We start from the raw sequence: 16,214 nt of genomic DNA, 5'->3' as shown, positions 1-16,214 counted from the left end.
CCGGGGCGGGTTCGGGTATTGCCCCGATGATATATAAAATTAAATTTAATTTAAAATTTTATTTTACTATTTTTAATATATATATAATAAAAAAAATTAATAAAATAAGTTATAAAAAATATAATATTTTTTATTATTTATAAAATATATTTATTTTAATGTAATTAAAAAATTTAAAAGTAATTTTTTTTATAAATAAAAAAAAAAAAAAGTTAAACTAGGCGGGACGGGGCGAGGCGGGGCAGGTATAAGAATTTCCCATACCCGCCCTGCCTCGTTTAATTTTTTAAACGGGATAAAGATGGAAATTGTTTTTAATAAATGGGGCGGGATTTGGATGGGGGCGACTCGTCCCGAACCCATCCCGTTGTCATTCATGTGTGAACCCCATGAGTTTTATGATATGAATACTATTGTTTGTCATCCGGAAATGAAGAAGGTTGGGTATTAGGGATGACAATGGGGTGGGTTTGAGACGGGTCGCCCCCATCTCAACTCCGTCTCGTTTATTCAAAATAATTTTCATCATTGTCTCATTTAAAACATTAAATAGGGTGGGACGGGACAAGTATGATAAATTCTCATATCCACACCGTTTTTTTAAAATTACTTTTAAAATTTTTAATTACATTAAAATAAATATATATTTTATAAATAATTAAATTATTATATTTTTTATAACTTATTTTATTAAAAATATTTTATTATTATCTATCTATTAAAAATAGTAAAATAAAAATTAAATTAAATTAATTTTAAAATTTTATTTTATATATAATAGGGATTGGGCAATATCCAAACTCACCCTAAGTTTTAAAAAAAATCTCAAACTCGTCTCAAACATGTTTATTAAAATTGAACCTCATTCCATTAGGGGTGGGATGAGACAGGTATCCAAAAAAACCTGTCCCATCGCCATCCCTATTTGGCTACAGAATATGTTGGTAAATTCTGTCAAGGCATGAAGAATAACATGTACGTGAAGGTCAAATTCTACTAATTTAAGTTTTTAAGAAAATGGTTGGTTGAACAAAATATCAGACCTTGATGTAGTGGGAGATTATGGGTTCCAGCCACTTCTCCGTAATCAAAGGGACCAAATAGTGAAATTAGACTTTGTAGATTCATGGATCATATACATTTGTCAGGTGGAAAATTAGATGTATTGATTTAAAATAATCAAGAGAATGGACAAAATGGGTGATTTGAAATTTCTTTCGTACCTTTTTTTTCTTTCTTTATAGAATTCGAGTCAGAGTCGGTCCAAAATCATCAAATCATAATGCCTATCTCTCACTATTGAATATATAATCAAAGAGATGATGGGCGGAACCCCATGTGATAGTGGGTCTTTATCACTTCACTGGACATTTACCGGAAGTGTGCATTCATGATGCCCATTGCTCAACATTCCACGCTTTTGACCTCAGGCTCAAGTCCAAAATTTGGATATTTAGCACAATCTTAGGAATGGGTTGTTTGCATTATCACCTTTGCCTGCTTGCCCTCCGCCCACCTCTCAAGTGAGGGGGTCACACCAAGCCACCAAAAGCGTAAGCAATTAAAAGAAAAATGGTACACGCAAAGCCAAAAGATTTCAAACTGCTTTGAAGTTGCTGTCCAGACCAAAGCTTCAGTGCAAATATTCTTAGTTTAAGAACATCAGCATAAATAATTTATACAAAGGAATGCGAAATTTTAATATTATTTGATCAAACGCATCTACATCTACAAATAAAAGAATTATTTCATTATATCATAAAAGATATTATCTTGAAAAGAAACGAGATGCAAATTATCGGGTTCTCTAACTAAGAATGACAACGAGATGGGTTCGGAATGGGGGTGGGGCAGGTTCGGGATGAGTCACCCCCATCCCAACCCTGTCCCGTTTATTCAAAACAATTCACATCCCGTCTCATTTAAAAAATTAAACAAGACAAGACGGATATGATAAATTCTCATACCTGTTCCGTTTAATTTTTTTTCTAATTTAATTTATTTTTTTTAAAATTACTTTTAAAATTTTTAATTACATTAAAATAAATATATTTTATAAATAATTAAATTATTATATTTTTTTTATAACTTATTTTATTAAAAATATTTTATTATTATCTATATATTAAAAATAGTAAAATTAAAAATTAAATTAAATTAATTTTAAAATTAATTTTATATATAATCGGGGCAATATCCGAACCCACCTCAGGTTTTTTTTTTTAAATCTCAAATTCGTTTCAAATCCGTTTATTAAAATTGAATCTCGTCCCATTAGGGGCGAGACGGGACGGGTATCCGAAAAAACCCGCCTCATTGTTATCCCTATCCTTAACATCCCACCTCATTTTTCTTTATATCACTATTCATCTTCTATAGTCTTTATAATTTTGTCTCTATCTCACTATTTTTCTCTTTTTAGATATTTCTAATAATTTTTTCTTCTATAAAATATCTAATATTATAATAATTTATAAATATAAAAAATATTCTTAATAAGAAGAAATTTATACTAATTAATAATAATTTGAGATACTTTCCAAGAGAAGTTGAGTTGAATTGAGCGAAGTCCGAAAAACCGAGTCAGACTGAGTTATGAGATTTCAAACTAAGGTGGAAATTAAGGAGCAAGTCAAGAAGCATCTTCACATCAGTTGCTAATTGTTAGGAATATCTTTCCATCTACCTATCCACCAATGGGATCTCATGAGAAAAATGGATCAAAGCATGATGATGAGACCTAACATGGAGCCATGTTGCCCAAGTGGCTCACTGTTTGGTGTTTATCAAGATAGCAACTCTACCATTCCCCAAGACTGCACCTACTTTGGTGTGTCCTCAGTCCTCACATATGCATTCATGGATCATGCCACTGTGATCATTGTTATCCTTTTATTTCTTTTGACCCCAAGAGCACGTCCAAAATAAAAAAATATGAATTTCCACACTGAATCAGACCCTCTCAGTCTATGCACATGAGGCTTTCTCCCACACCAATTATAGGGATGGGCAACTTTATAGCTCCAAAAATAGGATATCTTGTTTGCCCATATGATGACCTTGAGTGGGCTACACTATAGTCAGGGTGGTTTTTTCAAAATCACTCTCCCTCTTTTTTTTCTCTAGTGTGTGTGGGGGGGACCCAATAAGCTTAGTGGGGGCAATGGGTATCACTCCTTTCCAACAAGGGCTTGTCAAGTTGCAAGGCACTGTGTAATAAAAAGAATAGGATCTTACATTTTGCTTTTCTTCCCCCAAAGCATCATGGAATACATTTTGTTAATGGTGGTTGATGAATTGACCTCTCACCAAGCCCCTCCAACCTCTCTTTCTTACCCTTTTAAAAAACGCTTCCAAGAGAAAACTACCGGTGAATCTTTTACAAACCCCCCCTATTTCCCCATCCCCATATAGGAAAACTTATACCCTCATTGCCTATTGAGAGAGAGAGAAAGAGAGAGAGAGAGATTGATGGGATTGCACTCAAATATGCTCTTGACTATCTTTCTATTAGGTTTGACCAAACAATAATACTAACAAAATTTGTTTTTAATGCAGAGGGAGTTATTGGACACTTAATTACATACCCTTTTACATGGAAAGCTCATGTGTTAGTATACATTTGATAGACTTAATATCTGTCTTGTTAAATAAATAGTCTGTGGGAGGTGGGAAGATTACCAAAAGGCATACACATGTATAGTGTAGAAAACCCTCTAGCAACTGAGAGAAAGCTCAATGAAAAAAGGTTATGGAAAGTCCATATCTTTTAAACCAACAGGTTCTGGTTTTGGGTCGGATCATTGTAATAATATTTGAGGGGTGGTATCATGCATGTGGTATAAGTTGAGAATCCATTATGAAGGGAGATACCTAAAGAGAGTCTTGCTAGCTATGGAGCATAAGATATATGTTTATTCATTATTTTTCTTGTTCCAAGGCTTGGTATCAGTTCTCGACATTTTTAGTGGACGTGGGCTTTTGTTTGGCCTCTTAGAAACCAAAGAATTCCATTGAGTTCTGGAATTCTTTTTTCTTTTTGGGTGGAGATTGTGGGAAGCAACTGCAGTTAATCTCATCTGCAACCTTTTGCTGAATCTCCCTGGAAAGAAAAGATCTTAAAATTATGTCTTCAGTTCCATATTCAAATCACTCTAGGACAGTCAAAATAAAGTCCATGAAAAACAGAAGAAAAATTCTTTCATGATCCATGGATTTCATCAAAATGGGTGCTAATTAATGTGAAAATGACATCTTTGAATTGGTGTCAGCAATCTGAAAGGAATAGAACCAAGTTTTTTTTTTTTGGTTCATCAAAATATGTGTTTGTATTATATTCTACATATCCTCTTGAAAGGGAAAAAGGACAAGGTTTTTGGCCATTAGATTCCAAGTAATTGCGTTTTTGGTAATTTTAACAGATTCAACTGTGCATGAGAGAGAGAGTCATCCCCCACAGAAAAGGTGGTGGAAAAGTTCTTTTTGTACACACTGCGATGATGGTGATGATGATGCCTGCAATCTCCAACAGCAAACAACTTCAACAATTCCCCTCTCTCTCCCCCTCTCTCTCATCACTCTTCTCTTTCACTCTCTCTTTCCTCCCTTCTCTCCCCATATCCATGGCAGAATTTCCTCTTCTTCTCATCTCTCCTTCTCTTTCTCATCCCCACCGATTATAGTAACACCCCATGAAAGGTAGAGCCACTGCGTAGGCATGGAGAAGAATTGTGGGTGCTGGGCTGTTCTTAAACGCGGTGTTAGAGGTTCCTGCAAGTCCTCTGCTTCTAGGGATTCTGTTAACACTATTCCTCGGACCAGTCTCGTTTATGATGCTGGTATTGTTATTTGGATTTGATTCTCACGGTTATCTTGTTGCTTCTCAAGCTTTCTTTGTGGGATCCTTCTGTTTTTTCAAGATTTTGAGGTCTAGTGTTTGATCCATGTCTTGTGATGAATGCTCCATGGGTGTCTAAATATGGGTTTTCTCTGTTTTTTATCTCATGTGAAGAACCGGATTTTTCCTTTTTTTTCTTTTTTCTTTTTTGTTTGTATTTATTTCTTGTTCTCATCCTCCCTTCTATCACTCTGAGATAATTCAATCAGTATGGTTTTTTATTGTACTCTGAAAGTGATTCAATACTATGCTCCCTTTGTTGTCTTGGGATCTTAAATTTTGAGAACCTCATCACTTTCTTCTCGAAAAGGTTCTAAATATTGTGAGATTTTAAAAGAGTTGTAATTTGAGAGCAAAGATCTCACATTGAGTTTTTACTGATTCTTCCACTAAGATTAATTGCTGGAATTCTAACCACCAATATTCAATGGAGTTTGTTGCAATTGAAATCTCACCTGGATTTCTTTCTCCTTCCTTTTCCCCCTTATTTTCTCCCTTATCTTTTTGTGAATGTGTTCTTCTCATACATATGATGGGTATTGGTAAGTCCTGGTACTCAATCTCTACAGAAAAAGTATAAAATTCCATCTGAATTTAGATGCATATACCAGTTTTTTGGTCTCTTGAGGAACTAAAGTAGAGAAGAATTTTTTTTTTTCTTTTCTTATCTTTTCCTTCATTGAACTTCTCTGTCTCTGCCTATTTGTTTTGGTGTTTTTTGGTTAAAGTTTTGGGATCAAGCTGAGTTGAAATTTATGATTCTTAGAGTCTAAAAAAGTTGTGACCAGAGGAAGACATATAACATTGAGATCGTGTCTGTGCAGCCACTGAGACGCGATATCTAAACGCAAGTAACCGGGAGCTCTATGCTCCGAATGAAGCTCAGCTCTCTTCCGATAATCCCAATCCATCAGCAACTGAAAACAAAGATGTGTGCCAGCTGCTACAATTTACTTTCCAGGAGCTAAAGTCTGCAACAGGAAACTTCAGGCCGGATAGTATTCTTGGGGAAGGTGGATTTGGATATGTCTTCAAAGGATGGATAGAGGAGAATGGGACAGCACCTGCAAAACCTGGGTCAGGGATTACAGTGGCTGTCAAAAGTTTGAAGCCAGATGGTCTTCAAGGCCATAGAGAATGGGTGGTTAGTAGATTATTTACTTTGGGTTAGTAGATTGACTTGAAAATGTTAGTAAGAGGCTACAAATATGACATGTTAATGATAGGCATTTTCCCAAACGCAGGCTGAGGTAGGCTTCCTTGGACAGCTTCACCACCCTAATCTTGTTAAACTTATTGGGTACTGCATTGAAGATGATCAGCGACTGCTTGTTTATGAATTTATGACCCGTGGAAGCCTTGAAAATCACCTTTTCAGAAGTGAGTTTCGACACTCTCTCCTCTTGGCTTATCATCATGATAGAATTAGTGATATATGGTATTTATTTTATAATTTCTGAAAATATGATCATCTGCCATGGTTGTCATTTTGCCTTTTGCATAGAAAAATATGCCTTGGGAGTGCTAGATAATGATGCTATTTAGAAATTTTGTTTCTTATCAATTTTGAAGTTCTGGTCACATTTGTAGAATAACGAAAGTTTTCCTTTTGACAATTGGATAAAGTGCAATGATATCCTTTTTTCAACAAAGGTGCAAGATGTTTGATGTTTCTTTCTTTTGTGTTTTTCCTTCTTTTCCTTTTACCTCCTTTCATCTTTGTAATTTCTGTAGAGGCATGCCACAATGCAAATCTTGTTGCTTTGCCACAAAGGCTGCTAGTTTTTTCCCCCTTCTTTATCTGTTTCTTCTAAGAGTTAGACTCGTCATGATTTGTCCTAATATTTTGATAGATCTAATTGTTTAGATCATAATTAACCGAGGAGCATCACTTCTGCAAATTTTGGTTCATTGCCACCCTTCTAAATATCATTTTTGTCGGAATATTGGAGAAATGTTATCTGAAATTAGAGCAACTCTGTCTAATGGCTAATCTATGTTGAAATTTTCACTAGCTATGATCAGCCAGAGCCCGACCTAGCTAACATTCGTCTCTAGATTAATATGATACAAAGAAAGTCAAAAAGACTTTTATATATATTTTAAGGAACAGTTCAAAGAAATTGTGGACCACCCTGGTAAAGAAAAAGAAATTTTAGACTATGCAAGACTGTCCACCTTGAACTTGGTCACCCCAAGAGTGCTCCTTTCAAGACTGTTCTAAGATGCTGCAGAATTACACTTCTTTTTGTGTCTTGGTAGGCCCTCATATCTTTTTGAATCAAACTGTTAATTTAGTCTATATAATAAAATTCAGCGCAGATTTAATTTAAGTACAGTGTCTCCAGTGTAGTTTATTTTTTTTATTCAGTATGACAGCCCATTTCTACTCTTTTTAAAATGGAACTAATTCACTTTGTGTTATCATACATATGCTGATGTTATCTCAAATCTTGAAGGGACCATACCTCTTCCATGGTCCAACAGGATTAAGATTGCACTTGGTGCAGCAAAAGGGCTGGCCTTTCTCCACGAGGGTCCTGAACCTGTTATTTACAGGGACTTCAAGACGTCCAACATTTTACTTGATTCGGTATGTGATTAAAAATGATGATGAAATGTATGCTTTTATTTTTGTTTAGCTGCTTCACTTATATGGAATTTCCTTCTATAGGAATATAATGCAAAGCTTTCAGATTTCGGTCTGGCAAAAGCTGGCCCTCAGGAAGGTGACACACATGTTTCAACAAGGGTTGTTGGAACATATGGCTATGCTGCTCCCGAATATGTGAGGACAGGTATAAGTAATATCAGATGATTTGATCTAATTGAAGAGCTAGCCTTTTCAACTAAACAGCATCCACCAAAACTTCTGAAAGGGATTTGCTGGGAATTAGTTCAGATGACAAATTTGAAAATCCATATGCCAAAGCAGAAAGTTTTATGTGAGCAAATGGTTTTTTGACCGGATGTTTGGATTGCAAACCAGTCTGTTTCCGGAAAAGTTACAAATATATTATTTTGAGTTCTACCATTTATTTGTAATCTTTAAAGAAACTGGCAGAGAAAATATATTAATGGTGGCATTTGGATGCCGTGTCAAAATTATTTCTTAAATTTGGATATCAGAGTGTCTCAATACACAAGCTGGTCATTCAACATTGAGTGCTGTCACAAAATCACCAGAGTTGTGATTTAAAACTGAAGATGTGTCCCTTCAGTGAGTCGTGAAATATCCTTTCTTTTAGATAAGCGTCATGAAAAGATAAAGGTCTCACCTAAAACTATGAAAATTATATAGACTTTCCAAAAATACAGTAGGAAACCTTGTTATTTTAAACAGTGGGAAAACTGTTCGAGGAAACCTCAGAAATTCGTCAAACCAAATGGTTCATCTCCTATATGGTAGGTTTTGGCATCGACTTTTTTGACTTTCTGAGAACTATCTTTTGGGTGGTCCTGCTCAAATATGTGTTCCATTCTTTTGTACTTGAAAATTTTGATACCTTACCTGTACAATTTTTGCTCCTTTTCTCTCAGGATGCTTGACATCTAAGAGCAATGCTCTCAAATATGTGTTGTTCCATTCCTTTGAACTTGAAAAATTTGACACCTTACCTGTACAATTTTGGCTCTTTTTCTCTTAGGACACTTGACATCTAAGAGCGATGTTTACAGCTTTGGGGTTGTGCTACTTGAGATTTTAACTGGTAGAAGATCAATGGACAAGAAACGCCCTCGCGGAGAACAGAATCTTGTTGCATGGGCTAGGCCTTATTTGGCTGACAAGCGAAAGCTTTACCAAATAGTTGATCCCCGCCTGGAACTGAATTACTCCCTTAAAGGGGTGCAGAAAGTCTCTCAGTTAGCTTACAACTGCCTCAGTGCGGACCCCAAATCCCGCCCTTGCATGGATGAAGTTGTAAAGGTTCTCACTCCGTTGCAAGACCTCAACGACCTTGCCATCCTATCTTATCACTCCCGCTTATCTCAGCAAGGGCGACGCAAGAAGAAACCGGATGGAACTCCACAGGTCACCTACAACCAGTCCAAAAGCATGAGAGGCTCTCCATTGAACACTGGTAAGCAGCATTGTAGATAATGGGTAGTCAATTCCTGGCCCAAATTTCAGTTGAAACAAATGTTGAGATGCCACCTCTATAGAAATGGGTTGTGTGAAGACAATATTTCAAGTTTTTGGTATAATTTTTTGGGTGTTTGAGATTCGCCAAAAGGAAAATGGAAGAGGAAACGTGCATCATTTTCCTTTTCTTTAATAGAGTTGAGAGCTAACTGTTATTGTGGATCAATCGTTGCCATTTTCCAGTGCTGTAACTGAGATATATCATTGTAATTAGATAAGTCCTTGCATTTCCAAGATTGTTATTTGCAGCTTCTTTAATGTCTACTGCTTTGAGTATTGGGAATTTCATTTTGCTTCTTGTGTAATTAGAATTGAGACTGTTTCCTTTTGGTGTTATATGGAATTCTAAGATCCTAGGATTAAAATCTGCCTTCTTTTGTTCCTTTGTCTAATAACTAACTATCTGCACTTTTATCTTCCCAATATAAAGGTGTTTCATACTTCCATAGGCAGAAACTATGCTGGCCCATGCTGCTCCATGGAGCCTCTAGGATGTGTCTAGTCTATGGTTTACCTGGTTCAAGTTCTGGTTCCCCCCGTTCCCCAATGGCAGATCCTTCTGTTGCCTCACCTTCTTCTGAAGCCTCACCTTCTTCCTTGGTTATTCATTCCCCTTCACCCGATGTTTTAAATTCTATGAAGCATACCCTGGGCTGCTTGGTTATGGTTTCGGCGATAAAGCTGAACGTGGACCCAAGTGTTCTAATGGGAGGGATACACGAGGTCTTGGACATGGACCAACATGTTTCCAGCAAAATGAGCACATATATATACTTTATACCAAGATCTGAAGCAAATATCTACTTATATGTTGTTCTGGTTGACATCACAATTTAAGCTAGAATCCAAACTTGATTTTAACTTATTCAATGGAGGATGTCTAGAAGGGTTAACAGTACCGAGTAGCACCTTCCAATAAAGCCAGATGAAAACAAAATTGTGGACAGGGATGTCTAGGATGTCTTGCAACAAATAGGAAAAAAAGTTTAGGACAATATGTATATATAATCTCCTTTTAGATGCGTTTTTAAGTTAAGAGTGTCTCATTGGACTTGGGGTAGACAATATGTACATGGAGGAGGTAAGTATTGCAAATAGTATCAAAGTTGATCATTGATCCCATTGTGAGACTTTGTTTGTAGGCCCCATATGGGGGTGTTTGTCTAGTTGTTTAGTCTCATAATTTTGCAAACTTAAAAGGAACTTTGTATCTATATGAAAGATGATTGTGTTATTTCATATCAGATAGGAGATTAGTTTCTCTTATCTAAGTAAATATATTTTAATATCATGAGAGTTTTATTGAATTCAAAGCAGAAAATATTTACATGAAAGAGAGTAGATAACGAGTGGAAGTGGATTAGGACAATGCCACCAAGCCATGTACCCCAAGTTTAACTCTCATGGTCATGGGCATGAGAGCACAGTGGCCATTCTTCAGTCTAGCTTTGTGCCCCCACAGAGACTCACCTCTCACTCCTGTCAAAAGTGAACTTCGTTGGAAATGTGAAGTTGCTGACTGGGGATCTGGCTTATATGAATCTCTCTTCTAAAGCTTTAATTCTTGAACTTCTAGAGCAGTTTCTTATTTGGTGTATTTCTTTTTTTTTTTGGAAGAAAATGGCACAAGAATTTAGTCATTTACAACCAAAATTGTAGTTTATAGCAATCTCAAAATGGGAAGCCAATCCATGAAAAAAGAAGCGGGTGGGGAGATTATGACAATTCCACTGCTGCTCAACCTGAGAATCAAGACCCTTGTCCTTATGCTTCTCCAAACTGGTATTCCACAGCTACCTCATCCTCCACATTCTTTTGTCCCTTCCCCATGGTACGGCCTCATCAGCTGCCTCATCCTCCATATTCTTTTGTCCCTTCAGTAAACTTCTGTTGAATTTTTGACATCCTCTCCTTCAACTGACTTCATTCAGCACTACTATTATCATCACACCTAACCTTGCCCCTCCTCCAAATTTAGCAGAAAATTTTCACTAGTTATCAGCTTTATCAAATGAGTGAGTTAAAAATATTTGAGAACTTCTCTCATTCACAATTTCACTGCTCAAGTAATCTGACTGAAATCTTCTGCAAATCAAGCAGATTCTTTTTACAATTAACCCACTAAATCGGAACCCATCACATACTTCATGCACTGAAGTAATTAGCCATAGGTAATTTCTATCGCTGGTAATTTAATCAGCAAGAGTAGATATGACATCCAGTGTTGGTTGTCACGAACCACGGCATTCTAGAATGGTAATTTAATCCTTAGGCGATTATGGGTTACAGCAGGGATGGCCTGGGATCCATATTGTAGCTACAAAGGATGCAATCAAATCCAATGAACTTGTTTTCAATTCATTTGAGAAAGAGATAGATAGATAGATAGAGAGAGAGAGAGAGAGAGAGAGAGAGAGAGAGTAACAATTAGAAACAGTTAAATACATTCACATTTGCTATACTTCACTCATAATGAAAATGGGAAGACAACTGTCCAATCAAGTTTAGAAACTTGGAACAAAATAGATCTTGAAACAGTTATTCTGGTCTAATAATTATAAAAAATAAAAATAGAAAAGGAAATGTAGAATCACCATAAGCAGTCATATATCCAATCTTCATTTGCTGGGTTTATCTGAAAGATGAACCATCCTCAGGTAAACTCTTAAACAATACCCTGCAAATCTCAACAAGCAATTCTTTCCTTGTCTCAACTTGTTATCCCCATGCCCAACAATTTGAAGAATGATAGCCACCTTTTCTAATAGTGTGATAATTTGAATTCTCAGTTGTTGTATGAAATCAAGGTCCCTCCTATCTACAACATTGGTGCTTAGAATACTCCCTTTGTTTCTCCTGACAAGCATCATCTTCGTCTTTCTGCATTTTCTCTTTCATGGGCATTGTTCACGGTTTCAACCCAAAGCTGATATAAGATGATGATTTTTCATGGTATATATAGATTGAATCAGATCCCAAAGGATCTATCCCAATTTCCAAAAGGAATTATTAAGCTAATCAGCAAGGTCATCCTAAATCATAATACCTACCATCCTTTGAACAGTCGTGTAACCTTTGTGTACAATGAGAATAGAAAACCATGAAGAGCAAGCCACTCAGAAAATCTTGCACTATGAACTGTTCACAACCAGCACTGATCCTTAATCTTCCATATCCAGGTTGTAGTTAACTGACAAGTGGCGGACAAATTGGAGCTGTATTTACCAGAAAAAAAAAAGGAGTTATTATTGTGCCATAGAAAGTGGTAACAGTTAGCACCAAAGAATTAAACAATAAAGCATTTGAAAAATGTAAATAATAATGCAGAATTCTAAATTTCTAACTAGAAATTCTGACATGACACATATCAAAAGGGAAAAAAAATGCTGCATGGAATCAACATTCTATTAATGATACTTCAGTAGCCAGAAAAATCCAAGTCCCCCATGTCTCCATCCCTTGTACACTGGTCCTCAATCCTCAAAAGGTCATATTATCACCCAGGCAATCAATGGAAAACTCAAGAACAGAAGACATTCTATTCTAAATTTTCCTGTTCCATCAAAACTGAGCAAAATTTTGAGATGTTTCAGAGGAGGCAGGAGGCATAAGAAAACCTTGGAATGGTCTATATATGAAGCTTAGGCAATCCCCACAAGATTATGCCAAAAAAAATAAATGTTCTGGTGATTACTTTTAACATATGGGCTATATGAATACTGTTTTGTGACCTAAAAGCTTCTGTCTATAAACTGCATCTATATGTGTAATGTTTTATAGATGTTGATTAGTACTTAATCAATTTAATTTCCATCATGAAGATCTGTCTAACCAATTCAACAGAGGCATGCAGATACAAAGTGTACAACATTCAGCAAGAAATTAGAATATCATGATCACCTGATCCCCGTCCTTGATCCGAAAATCTCGAATATACATCTTGTCATCAAAGAGCTTCCATCTTTTATAACACAAGCAAAAATGAAGCCACACAAGCGACCTGCTTGCAAAAGATTTAAAACCACACGAAAAAAAAAAAAGAGAAACTGAATTAAATGCTTAAACCCGAAAACTTTGAACAACTAAAATTTGTGCTATGAAGTCTCATATCAAACAAAATCAACTCAGGAAGAACTTACAAACAACACCATACCATGATATCTTAGTTTGTTCCTCCTCTTGAGTCTGTCCAAAGGCCTTCACCACTGCCTCTTTCAGTTCTGCAATGGAGGCACCCTTGGGAACTTGGATCTCTGCAATCATGAAAAGATATTTCCAAATTGAAATCACATCCAAACAATCTTTGACATATAATTATATGCAAAGCAGTGGATTTCCAATCAGTATACCGAAACAAGAACCATCCAGTTTGAGGACAGACAGCCTGAGAAGCTGCTGAGGCAGCTTCTGATACGCAAAGCTCTTCCTAATGCCGCAATCCTCAGGCTGAGGAGAAGATGAAGATGCAATACCGCACATGCAAGCCTCTAAAAACACCGGTCCAAGGCCTGGCATAATGTGAAAGCCCTTACTTCAAAATATTTTATCAATCCGTATCTGGGTTTGTGTTTTCTCCTTTTTTCTACAGAGTTCCTGGTGTGAGATATTGATGAAAACCCCAACCTTCCATCGGAGGTTCTGTGGGGGTGATAATGATATGCAGAGGAGAGACTGTTATTTCAGTTGGATGGTTTGGCGGGGAACTCGGAAATACCTGTAATGATACAGATATAGGCATATAGCAGAAGGCGACGACGTCGTTTAGAGAGATGAGCAAATCGGTTAGGAAACCGCAAATGCTTCTGTATGGGCGTCAAAGCTGGTGCTCAAATTTGATCATAGAGATTCAAGTTTTTTAGTTCAAAGTAGTCCCCTTTCTGCTGGTAGCATGTGTAGATCAAGAGACATAAATTTCTAAAATTACATTAATAAATTAATTAATACCTATGATTTATTTTGATTTTCTACGGCCACGGACCAAAAGTGGGATGAGAGATATATTTCGGTGATTTTTCAAAAATATCATCAAAATATTGGAATTTATCAATATTTTTACCGATTTTTCAAGAAATTTCTCTTTTTTTTTTTTTTTTTTTGAAGTCAACACGGCTCAACAGAGGTCAATCCCTTCAAATTTGACACATCCACTATGTTTGGTTTTTTTTTTAAGGAAAAACGAAAAATTTAAAATAAAAAAAAAAGTAATATAGATTAAAATTTTTTAAATATATAAAAATTTAATTAATTTTAATTTTATATATATATATATTCATGATAAACTAAATATAATAAAATTATTTTTCTTTTTTTAGCATTTTCTTGGGACCAAAAATTGCAATCATCAAATTTGTTATTGGCCTTGTTTAAAATAAACAAGAACATTGTTCTCTCAAAGCAATGAAGACAAATATAAATTATTTGTGCATTAATAGGGGAAAATAAAAACAAAGAAAATCATCCATCCATTATTTTGAGACATGCATTTTGCTTATAAAGTTATGGTTGTTGGAGTCCATACAAGTAGCTGCATGTAAATCAAATCTCGTACATAAAAATAATATCTTCACTTACCATCTGAATTCAATTATGTCATGATGAGCACTAATGATTATTGTTTTATTATTGTCATGGTAGTTGCAAATAACCAAATTAGAAACTTAAGCATGTTTGACAATTATTTTTTAAAATAAAAAACAAGAGAACACTATTTGATTACGGAAAAAGGAAAATATGATTGTTGTAATTGTTTTCAAAAACAATTCTGAAAAATAGTTTTAAAAAACAGTTTTTGAAAACCGTTGTATAATGTTTTGTAGAATAAAAATCTATTTGAAAACTTAAAATATTTTTAACTTGTTTTTAATATTTTAAAAATAATTTGTATATCAAATGCTTTATTTTTAATTATTCTATATATGTTTGTATAATTATTTTTTAAAACAATCGTAAAAAGTAAATAAAAAATAATTAAAATATGTTATTTGAAAACATTCTGTTTTGTTTTTTAATTTGGAGAATAGAAAAAAAAAACAATTACCACAAAAACATAGGTTGGATGCTTTCAGATAATATCTTTTAGTTATTTTGATTTTTTTACAATTGATTTAAAAAATAATTATACAAATACGAAGAATAATTAAAAATAAAATATTATAAAAAAATTATTTTTAAAAACTAGAAAATAGATTTAAAGTATTTTTGAATTGAGACATACTCCCGGTTGTAAACATCAAAAAACAATTTTGAAAAACTGTTTTTGAAAACACTTTTCAAACAGAGCCGAGGGTTTTCAATTACGTAGGAGCTAGGTTCTGAGCTGGTTTGACACCGAAGAACACAGAACTGTTGTTTCCTTCTCCTTAATTCGTTGTTCAGAGTAAGCTAGCTTGTAACAATCTGAAGTTCAAAGTAATTCCTATATGCCGCTGTAGTTTCAGCTCCATCAGAGATCATAATTTTAGGGTGCCTTTTAGAAGCAGCAGCAGGCTTGGTGGCAGTGCTTCTAGCCCCCATCAAAACTACCTTGTAAGAACTGCTTCTAAAGGCTATATATATATTTAGTGCAGATATTGAGCAAGCCAGAAATTACAAGAAGCATGAACTGGAAATTTTACAAAATGGGGAAAACCCATAATCAAAATGCTAGAAGTATTGACTATTGAGCATGCGGGGAGCTGTCGTTTCAGTACTGTAAGGCTCCTTTGACCAACTATCTTACCCCACAGAACAGTTAGTTGAAGCTTTTCTGCTTTAACTGAGAAAACGAAATGAAACTACATATATATATATACATATAGAAGTCAGTTCCAGATGGGTGAAGATTCTTTGATTTCTCTTCCTGCTAGGCTTTGTAACTGATGATCAAGTAATATTAGTTGTGGGGTGTTTGGATGACACATGGAATTATTACAGTCAGTTTGATACAGTACTTTTGTAGGAGGTAGAAATGGGTTTACTAGAATGGAAAAGAAAAGAAAGGATCCATGTACTATCATCACCGGTTGTAAAGCTTAAAAAACATCAACATTTCTTAATTTCTGCATGTATGGTCCTGCCTCCACTAATTGATCATTCTAGGTTGGTCAATCTGTATAGCTTCAAAATATTGTGTCAAAACAACAGTATGATGATTGGTTGCTATGAATGGAAGATGCAATCCAACTTATATATGTA

General features: G+C 35.2%; 2 protein-coding genes across 2 annotated transcripts; one reads left to right on the top strand and one right to left on the bottom strand.

Annotated features, from left to right (window-relative positions):
* The first annotated feature begins 4,485 nt into the window (after positions 1–4,485).
* On the top strand, positions 4,486–9,299 carry LOC100256105 (serine/threonine-protein kinase PBL35). The gene is made up of 6 exons (XM_002285354.5): positions 4,486–4,838; positions 5,722–6,041; positions 6,142–6,277; positions 7,357–7,490; positions 7,572–7,695; positions 8,545–9,299. The coding sequence occupies exons 1-6, from the start codon at positions 4,718–4,720 to the stop codon at positions 8,997–8,999; spliced, it is 1,290 nt and encodes a 429-aa protein (XP_002285390.2). The 5' UTR covers positions 4,486–4,717; the 3' UTR covers positions 9,000–9,299.
* A 2,903-nt stretch (positions 9,300–12,202) lies between these two features.
* LOC104880664 (uncharacterized) lies at positions 12,203–13,556 on the bottom strand. Its single transcript, XM_010658159.3, has 4 exons — positions 13,391–13,556; positions 13,195–13,294; positions 12,942–13,041; positions 12,203–12,256 (listed from the first exon to the last, which is right to left on the bottom strand). The coding sequence occupies exons 1-4, from the start codon at positions 13,554–13,556 to the stop codon at positions 12,203–12,205; spliced, it is 420 nt and encodes a 139-aa protein (XP_010656461.1).
* Positions 13,557–16,214: the final 2,658 nt, after the last annotated feature.

The sequence above is a fragment of the Vitis vinifera genome, chromosome 11, assembly GCF_030704535.1.
Source record: "Vitis vinifera cultivar Pinot Noir 40024 chromosome 11, ASM3070453v1".
Classification (NCBI taxonomy): Eukaryota; Viridiplantae; Streptophyta; class Magnoliopsida; order Vitales; family Vitaceae; genus Vitis; species Vitis vinifera.
The sequence above is the reverse complement of the archived record's forward strand: the minus strand, read 5'-3'. Positions and strand labels throughout refer to the sequence as shown.

Coding starts and splice junctions, on each gene's coding strand:
- LOC100256105 (XM_002285354.5), top strand. CDS start 4,718: ATGGAGAAGAATTGTGGGTGCTGGGCTGTTCTTAAACGCGGTGTTAGA. Junction 4,839..5,721: donor CAGTCTCGTTTATGATGCTG/GTATTGTTATTT, acceptor GTGTCTGTGCAG/CCACTGAGACGCGATATCTA. Junction 6,278..7,356: donor TGAAAATCACCTTTTCAGAA/GTGAGTTTCGAC, acceptor CAAATCTTGAAG/GGACCATACCTCTTCCATGG.
- LOC104880664 (XM_010658159.3), bottom strand. CDS start 13,556: ATGCCAGGCCTTGGACCGGTGTTTTTAGAGGCTTGCATGTGCGGTATT. Junction 13,295..13,390: donor ACTGGATGGTTCTTGTTTCG/GTATACTGATTG, acceptor TCATGATTGCAG/AGATCCAAGTTCCCAAGGGT. Junction 13,042..13,194: donor GAACAAACTAAGATATCATG/GTATGGTGTTGT, acceptor TTTTGCAAGCAG/GTCGCTTGTGTGGCTTCATT.